This window comes from Rhodamnia argentea, chromosome 10, assembly GCF_020921035.1.
Source record: "Rhodamnia argentea isolate NSW1041297 chromosome 10, ASM2092103v1, whole genome shotgun sequence".
Lineage (NCBI taxonomy): Eukaryota > Viridiplantae > Streptophyta > Magnoliopsida > Myrtales > Myrtaceae > Rhodamnia > Rhodamnia argentea.
The window spans coordinates 22,398,234-22,407,883 of NC_063159.1; the positions used below are offsets into that span (position 1 = coordinate 22,398,234).

At 40.7% G+C, this 9,650-nt stretch overlaps 1 protein-coding gene across 1 annotated transcript; it reads right to left on the bottom strand.

Annotated features, from left to right (window-relative positions):
• Positions 1–4,311: 4,311 nt before the first annotated feature.
• LOC115735166 (probable xyloglucan endotransglucosylase/hydrolase protein 32) lies at positions 4,312–6,840 on the bottom strand. Its single transcript, XM_030666279.2, has 4 exons — positions 6,487–6,840; positions 6,262–6,362; positions 5,560–5,777; positions 4,312–5,017 (listed from the first exon to the last, which is right to left on the bottom strand). Exons 1-4 carry the CDS (start codon positions 6,692–6,694, stop codon positions 4,651–4,653), a joined length of 894 nt encoding a protein of 297 aa, XP_030522139.1. The 5' UTR covers positions 6,695–6,840; the 3' UTR covers positions 4,312–4,650.
• Between the last annotated feature and the right edge of the window lie 2,810 nt (positions 6,841–9,650).

Consider the following 9,650-nt stretch of genomic DNA (forward strand, 5'->3'; position numbering starts at 1 on the left):
AGGGGCAAAAGTACAAATAGAGTACCAATATTTGTGTACGACGCTCACTTTAGTGCCAATATTTTTTTGGATCACTTAAGTACCAAATCGGAGGAAAAACAATCACAAAAGTGCCAATTCCGGCCAAATATGAATTTTTAAGTGCGAATTCCAGCCAAACAATACACATGGTATTTTTTTATTAAATTTTTAATGTTACATATCAATTTTTTTTTAAAAAAAAACAACCCACGTGGCATCCACACGAATTGTTCAACTTAAAAATAATTATTTTTTTAAAAAAATTAAAATTAAACAGAAAAATAGCCTAAAAAAAAATATGAATTTGCGGCGGCAAGAGCTTCGCGAGGTCGGCCGCGCCAAGCCATGGTGAGGATCGACCTCGCCCGGTGAGGCCGGCCATGGCTAGGCTTTGCCAACCCGGGTGAGGCCTTGGCGGGGGTCGCCGGGGCTCAACGACCTCCCTCGGCCATCCCCCACCCCTCGCCGGTCGTTGCCAGCAATGGTGGGCCCTCACCGCCACACCGGACTTCTTTTTTTCTGACATTTTTTAAATTTTTTAAATTTTTACTTTTTTTTATTGCCGACTATGATGCGCTAGCGAGCCATGTAACGGCCTGGGCCCCACGCGCTTCCATTGCGCCACTTTGCAAGATATTGTCCGCTTTGGACACACAGTCCTCATGGTTTTGTTTCTCCGAGCGTCGCCCATACAACGCCCGAAAAACGCGTCTTGCAAGTCTAAGGGCACCCAAGCCTTATAAACAAGCCCAAGACTCTCCTCCTAGGCGATGTGGGACGGGGATGTCACATAATCCCCCCCTTAGCGGCACAGCTTCCCCGCTGTGCCCTCGGTGGCACCAACGAGCGCCCGTTGCGGCCCCACATGTGGTCGGAGGTCGGCTCTGATACCAATTGTAACGACCTGGGCCCCACGCGCTTCCGCTGCGCCACTTTGCAAGATATTGTCCGCTTTGGACACACAGTCCTCACGGTTTTGTTTCTCCGAGCGTCGCCCATACAACGCCCGAAAAACGCGTCTTGCAAGTCTAAGGGCACCCAAGCCTTATAAACAAGCCCAAGGCTCTCCTCCTAGACGATGTGGGACGGGGATGTCACAAGCCACGTGGACGCCATGTAGGATTTTCGGTGAAGCTCGTTGTAGTTAGCACCGAAATAATCGTTTTTCAAAAAATTGGCATTTAAGTGATTCGAAAAAAAATATTGACACTAAAGTGAATGCCGTAAACAAATATTGGCATTCCTCTTGTACTTTTGCCCAAAAATATATGTTTGCAAAAGGTTTGGATGAGTTGTTTTATTATGTGATTACAATTGCTATTATTTCTTATCAATAGCTAATTATACCAGTAATCACGGCAAAGATAATATTCTATGTAATAATGTTTAAGGAGTATTTTCTTATGCATTTGTATGATAATAATGGATGCTTAGAATTTTTTATGTTCTTAACTTTGTCATATTTTTATTTTTTTGAAAGTATCTTTTAAAGCATCATGCAATTATGGCATGAAAAATAAATGATTATAGGAATACTGCATTCACCGAATAAAATGAAAATTGAGCAGTTAAAGTACACGCGTTACAATGTAATGACGCATATTAATGTTATAATTGAACAAAATGAAAATGCGTACAAAAATTGGTAAATGTTTCTTTACACTCTTACTTCTATCTAGGTTATTATTATTATTATTATTATTATACAGTTTCTTAGTACAAAAAAAGATAAATATCAACTCATTAGCACAATAATTTGTTAGCTATCTACTAAATAAACTATTTCTTTTGGAAGATGAGAATACCGATTTTGTTCCAAATGAAGAAGAAAAGGAACAAATCAAAAAGAAGAAGAAAAGAAGGCAAAAAGCAGTATTAAAACAAGAGTGGACTCCACATTTAGCCTTAACAAGTATTATTTGAAAGGAGCATGGGTAATTTCGTCTCTAGCAAAATTGAAACAAAAGAAACCGAAGAAAAAGGGAAGAAGTAATCTTAAGTTAAGAGTGGGACCCGTAAGGGTTAATGTAGTCAAATAGTGCGATATGGGGTGTCCGAAGCCAATAAGGGGTAATAGCGCGACCCTTTAAAAAATGATTGAAATGAAAAGCTATTACAAAATCTAGGCAATAGTGTAATTATGAAAATTTGTGAATGTACCGAAGCACCGATTTGACTTTGTCATGAAGAGTTGAGGGCACTAGATGAACAAATTGAAAATTTATGGATTACATTGCATCTTTAGTAATAATTCAAAGATCATATTGGACGAATAAAAAGTTTAAGGACGATAGTACACATAGAGTAAAAATTTAGGGACTGTTTAGTGTCAATTTAACGATGATGCAATGACATCCATTGTCCTCCACCATGGAGACTTGGGATTTGTAATTTGTTTGTTGTAGATGACGTTCTCGGATTTCATCGAGCTTCGACCTTGGACCAAAAGTTAGTTATGGTCCCTCATATGAGATGCCAACCTCAAATCAAAAGACTCTGAATCCGCTTGGCGTTCAATTGTGGTGTGTGTGTGTGTGTGTGTGTGTGTGTGAGAGAGAGAGAGAGAGAGAGAGAGAGAGAGAGAGAGAGAGAGAGAGAGAGAGAGAGAGAGAGAGAGAGAGAGAGAGAGAGAGAGAGAGAGAGAGAGAGGAACTGCGACATGAGAAGCTACAATAGGAAGAAAATTGTCAAAGAAGTCCTAAACCTATTATACGATAGCTAATCTTTTTCCTACATTTTTCAATTGTGCAAATTTAGTTCTAATTTATTCTAAAACCTTTGATGATTTGACATTTAGTGAGAGAGGAACTACGACATGAGAAGCTACAATAGGAAGAAAATTGTCAAAGAAGTCTTAAACCTCTTATACGATGGCTAATCTTTTTCCTACATTTTTTAATTGTGCCAATTTTGTTCCAATTTAATCTAGAACCTTTGATGATTTGACATTTAGTTCTTCTAGTTAATTTTGACTGTAAATTTATGGCATGGCAATTTAGTCGGTGCTCGTCTTCCTACATCGTACTACTGGAGCTAACGTTGACAATTTGTGCAATTTCTAAAATTTTTATGAATTTTTTTTTTTTTTGCAACTCTAGATCGACGAGGATGAGTGACCCTCGTCAAGATCGAGGCGAGGGTTCCGTCCTAGCCCGTGGCCGACAAGGATGAGTGACCCTCATTCAATGTATTATTTGCATTGGCTTGTCCCATATAGAGCCTTACGATTTTATCTTTTGGCGTACAATCATGCACTCTCTTAGGAGGTTACGTCTCTTGGTAATACTTTAATCCGAGCACGCTTAACTTTAGAGTTTCAAATTAAAACTTATCGTTATATCAAAAGGCGCCTCTATGAAAAATTTCATTTTTTACATATATATATATATATCTTAGGATCGCTCTTTCTATATTCGGTGCACAGTTCGATTCATTCTTGCCCCATTCGCCATCGTAGAAGCTTGCCAACAACCGCTCTTTGTCCAGACGCTTTAGCCCCGGTGTCCACTTCCCGCCCTCATTGGACCAAATCGTTACACTAACTATATATAAACCCTTAGATGTAGGCCCCGCCTCATTTGATTGTGCATATGAGTTGAACCCTCAAGTATGCAGAACAGATATAAATTTTTTCCACCTTTAGACCTTGGAGAGTGCATGTCCTCGCTTAAACATGACGGAGGGCTAGGGGGATTGTATGCTAAATAAGTGTATACCTCAATATCAAAAGGGATTTCTTTCATGAGAATTGAAGATTTATCTCTTCTCGGAGAAATCGAAGAGATCGGCACAGATATGTTTAAGGAGTCTCAAGAAGGTAATTTTCCTTGGACTACATATGAGTATGGAACTTTTCATTTAGCTCGCCAATCTTACCCAATGAGAATATAATGTCGATTTCGCGCTCAATGAACCGAGAAGGAAAATGCAAAACATGAAAGGGCTTTTGCTTTATGTGGAAATGACAAGCGAAAGGCTCTCAACACTCAACAACCCCATGACTCCCATCACTCTCTCCTTTTGGCATCTCTCCTATCATCATCTCTTGTCCCTCCTCTTTTTATTCTCTCTTTGCTCCCTTCCCCCACGTCCCCTCAATCCCTTTCCAAATCTTTAGTATCCATCCGACCAATAATGTACTCCCAAAAGGATCTCGAACAAAAAGAAAAAATCTCATAGAAAATTTCAAATAAGAATCTGAAGTATCATTCTTTATTTTTTTTTAAAATAAAAATTTGAAGTAGATCTTATTTCAAATAAGAGCCTGAAGTTATCAAATCGTTCCAAAAGTACCTCGAGCCGAAAGAAAAATCTTATTATCAATATTCACACAATTTCTTGTTCACACCTTTTTTTTTTTTTTTTGGCCCTTCGATTTGGGAGCCTTGGACGCTTGAGTCTCAACAAACCCCCTTGCTCAAAATGTCTTCGTAGCAAGGTGGGGGAAACACATCTCAAGACACCCCTCCTCTTGACCTCAAATGAAAAAAAGAAAAAGAAAAAGAAAAAGAAAATTCCAAAATCCCAATAGAAATCGACACATGTGAAGAGTGAAATCATATGAATTGGCTCTGTGCTTGAGCTTTATGGCTTTTGTTAGAATCTTGGTGGGGAACGAATCCTCCTTTCTCAACCCCAGCACTCGGGCGTGAGCGAATGGTCCCTTGTCGAGTCTCGGCAGTAGTCATAGACCATGTGGTGAGCTTGCACCCATCTCATCGTGCGGTACTGCTGCCCGGTGAGGCCGCCTGAGCGGTAGGGCGAGGCGGAGACGGGGCGGCACCAAGCTGGTGAGTAGGCAGAGCAGCCGCTGGCCTTGAAATTGGCGTACCGCGCGATGAAGGGCTGGTACCGGTAGTCGGCCTTGTACTTGCCGTCCTCCGTGGCCCACGATGAGGCGTCCCATATGGACCCATACAGCCACATCGGCCTCATCGGGAAGGTCGCCGTGCTCTTCCTCGGGTACCTCCTTATGGGTATATCGTCCACGAGGAATCTGAAAATTCGCGAGCAAAGGAATAAGAAACAAAAAAGGGTTGATACATTTCGCAATCTACATGGAAATAGCATTCTTCCTATTGTACGTGTAGCTAAAGAGTCCGTATCAAAATTTACTTTTACATGTTTGGTCCCCCACAATCTGAAAATATTAAGATCACGTCCCTGTCTATCCTCGTGCTAATAGTGTCTCCATTTCCCCTGCCGCATCATCAGCTTTCCTAACGTTCAAAGGTGCTCGAAACCAAGTAAACAACCCTCGCCTCCATATTTACTATACTTCTCCAGTCGGTGAGATCACTACGGAACAAAATAGATGGAGTGACAAAGTCCTAATTGTAACAGACACCCATAGCTTCTCCGAAAAACACAAGTCGGGTACATCGAAACCTCGGATCGATTGATCTCCCGACACTTGCCGCCGCGCGGAAGAAACCGATCCCGCTCATACGACCGGTGTCGGGTTTTCCGATCACGACCGCGCGCGAGTCGTAACGAGCAATTAGATGATGTAAAAAAGAAAGGAACGATTCGACTTACATGAGCTCGTTGGGTCTCCAAAGGATGGCGTAGTGATGGAAGTCTTTGGTGGGATCGAACCAGAGATGGAATTTCATCTCTCTGCCGATGATCTTGCCGTCGCCGCTCCCTCGGATGTACACATTGGTCTGCAATGTGTAGGGCTTCCCGAACGTGGTTCCCAGGAACTCTATGTCCACCTCATCGTGAAACCCCGGATGAGCCTCGCCGTTCGAAAGCTGCCATTTTTCATTTTCGCACCCCAATTTGATTAATTCTCTTTCTCACCAGGAAAATAAAAATGTCGGTCATAAGCTTCACGACAAAAAAAAAAGAGAAAAGAAATTAACATAAATAGTATTTCCATTTACGACTTTGACTCCCATTTATGTTGGGTTCACACTAGATTTTTTAGGCACAATGTTAACCTATCTAGTATGTTTCTAGATTTAGCGACGATATACGATGTCAATTTCGGAAGCTGGCATTTTATTTGCCTAGACTCCTACGGATTTTAAGCTCCCCACAGATTGAACGACTAATTGTTCAACGTCAAATTATGTTCATGTCCTCGGTCTGCCGAAATAGGTTCAATCGGGTTTTAAAAAAAAAATGGTCTTGCAGGAGATTGAAGAGACAAATGTATGAATTCATCCCAGCACTATGTACCCATCTACCCAAATGCAATATGTTTCGATAGCCTCTGTTCATCATGTTCCTCACATAGAATGAAGTTATGACCCCGGCGGTGTAACCCGGTTGGAGCTTGATGGACGCGCCGAAGTACCCGGACCGGAACGGCTTGACCGACTTGAACCCGCTTCCTACATCCAATTCATCAGTCCAAGTAAATCAAACGCAAGACTCTGAACAACTAAATCAGCACCGACAAGACCCAATATGCAGGAACGAAGTGAACTTCTGTTGATTCCCTATCCTGAGGAGGACCTGAGGTGCTGTCAAGCCAGATGGTCAACGCGCTCTGGTCAACCCTCTGGTGCTGAGCGCCCCAGAGGTTCTTGAACCCCTGGTAGAAGCTCATGGACCTGAACCGCGAGCTCGGCCAGTACCCCGGCGACGGCGGCCACTGGGCATTGCCTGGGCATATGGGCAGCATCAGAAACACCGCGAGCAGCGAGAGATGGAGCAGAGCCATCGTCTCCTTTCTCCTTTCTGCTGCTGCTTCTTCTTCTTCTTCTTCTCAAGAAGGCCAACAATAATGCAAGAGAGCTTGACTGGACGTGTGTTATTTGCCCGTGGGCGCTTAAATGAGAGAGAGAGAGAGAGAGTGTGTGTGTGTGGGAGAGAGAGTAGGAGAGACAGTAGGGTGGTACAGTTGATATAAATAAGAAGATTAGTGGGTCCCTCACTTCCTTTATTAAGCAATTAACCATGGTCAGGAACAAAGATCATCTATACATTCCGGATAAATGAGTCCACTTTCGGACTGGGTAGTCTTGAAAGGCTTAACGGAAAGCTGGAAGCTAAGATTTTCTGATATTTCTCTTCTATCAGGAAATAAAAAAATAATTTTGTAGGAATTAAGGGGGATTGAGGGTCGTTTGTCTTGGGTCGACATAAAATAATTCTCTATGTTTACAACCCACTTCTTTGGGAGATAGATGTCATTAGCCTCAAATTACAATAACCTCTCAATGTTTCGTAACCACAAAACGCAGAGGGAGCCACCCTCGTTACGAAGTTACAAAGCTGGCGTGGGCAATGTGTAATGTGTAGATGTGGGGATGCATGAGAAGTCTTGTGTGTTACAACTACTTGTGTTTTCTTGCCTTTAAAGAGAGGAACCTGTTGAAACTCTTGCTTTGCATGGCTGGAAAGCTAGGAAAAGGAGATGGGGAGAGATGTGCTGTGCGTTGTGGGCAGATGAATGTGTCTTAAATGTGCTCTTCTTCTTTTTCTTTTTGGTGGTAAATCTTTGGCTGTTCATTTCACTTTTTGATGCTTCGAATCTCAATTTCACTCACTGCCCACAATAATTTGGAGCCCGTGCAGGGACGAAGCCAGTAGTACTTCTTTATCCCCCCCTCCATTATATCTACATGCCCTTCTGTCTCGGCCTTTAATGCAAAAGAAATAACTTCACCGATTATTTTTTTTTTTCTTGGTCGGAAAGAGTATCTTTTCTATGAAGTTATAATGATTTCACATCTGCTACGAAATATTCACCTTAAGCTACAACAACTCATCCGTCAGCTCGAAATTAGAAAGTTCAAGCAGCATCTCGTCGTCACCTTCCCACCGGCCTGCTGGAATTAGAAAATCTCTACTTGTGAGCCGGAGCAAAATGGTAAAACATTATTGACATACCTAAAACTTTTTTTATGAAGTAGAGCACTATTCACATTATCAACTCAGCCCATTGGGAAGTCCTTTCTTTTTCCCCATTTCATTTTCTGTGTCAGTTCGGTTCTTGGCAGTGGACGGTAAAAGGAGGGACAAGATGGATCCTGAGTGGGTCCCGCACATGATATGATTGCAAGTTTGATGCGTGTGAGCTTAGGTTGTCGTTTATTAGTTTTTTTTTTGGGGGGTTAGTGTCCTGACGAGAGAGGCTTATGTTCAATAAAGATTTGATTAATTGCGCGGAGGCCATGCAGATTACCATGCACTTTGCAGTCATTGGGGCATGATCGTCATCTAAACCCTAAGCTTCACACTTTTGTTTTTCGCGCTCAACTATGTTTAAGTTTTGACATTTAGAAGATTTCTCAAGTGGGGTGGCAGAAGTTCGCCTGGTTTTTATTACTAACGAGAAAATTGCCCAAATTTTTTTAAATCTATTTCAATTTAGTCAATTCAAACTTTTTAATTTTATCAATTGAGTCATAAATCTTTTTTCGTTTTGCTAATTGAGTCTACTTGACACATGTTGGCCGAAAATATTTCAGTGATGGGTGGCGGAGATCGTTGGCCCGTGGCGAGGCCGCCCTTGTAGGTAAGGGTCGCCCTCAACTGGCCCCTACCCGATCCAACTAGGGCGGTCCTTGCTAGCCTAGGCCCGATCGTCCTTGCTGGAGGCTAGCAACCTCCGCTAGACATCATCGGGCCCGTCGATTGTTGACGGAGGGTAGAAATGAAGATAAAAAGAAAAAAGAAGAAGAAGAAAAAAATAAAGGAAAATAAAAAATAGAAGATAAAAAGGAAAAAAAATATTAAAATATTAATAAAAATTATCCACGTGAGCACCGACCGTGCCATGTAGAACAGTCGACATCCACGTTAGGGGTTTTCGATGAAGATTGGCCAAATTGACTTAATTGATAAAATGTGAAAATTTTTAGGACTCAATCGGCATAATTAAAAGATTTAAGATTGAATTGATAAAATTGTAATATATTTAGCATTTTTTGGAAAATTCTCCCTATTACTAACAGTTAAAATGACAATTACTTAAGGCCCAATTTATCCCATTTCTAAGGGGAAAAGAGGTAACGTCAAAATCAAAACCTATTCTAATTCTACAAAACTATGAAAAAGAATTTCACATAATCTCAAATGACCTTTTAAGAAAAGATGTCCTCTCTATTAATTAAAAGTTGAATCTGGATTATTAAAAAGTAAAAGTTACTGTATAACTGCACGTAATCGTTAAAAAGTAAAAATCATTGAATATAAGTCACTTCAAAGGCAAACAAACCCTCGGTCTTCATAACTTGACTCATGTTTGAATTGATTTTTATATTTAGAGTTAATACCATAGAAAATCTCAAACTGATATATTTGTGATAAATTTATTCTAAATAATTTTTTTATCACGAATACCCTAAACTAGTATACATGTGATAAATTTACCTCAAAATATTTTTTTGACCATTAAGAACCCTAAACCGGCACTTTTGAGATAAATTTACCATAAACTTATTTTTTTGGCCAAGAAAAATCCCAAACAATTTACCATCTGTTAAGTTGAATTAATACCACAAAAATCTCAAATTGATAAACTTGTGAGAAACCAAGGATAAAAATTTCAAATAGGTACACCCGTAAACCGTCATATACCATCCAACTTAGCAATTTGACAGTTAGTTTTAACGAAAATTAAAATAGGATAAATTTATCACAGGTATACCAGTTTGGAATTTTTTGGTAGT

Excerpts from the sequence above, each read along its gene's own strand:
- LOC115735166 (XM_030666279.2), bottom strand. The coding sequence starts at position 6,694 with ATGGCTCTGCTCCATCTCTCGCTGCTCGCGGTGTTTCTGATGCTGCCC. Across the intron at positions 5,778-6,261 it reads GGGTCATAACTTCATTCTAT|CTTTCGAACGGCGAGGCTCA; the intron begins GTGAGGAACATG and ends GAAAAATGGCAG. Across the intron at positions 5,018-5,559 it reads TGGAGACCCAACGAGCTCAT|ATTCCTCGTGGACGATATAC; the intron begins GTAAGTCGAATC and ends GCGAATTTTCAG.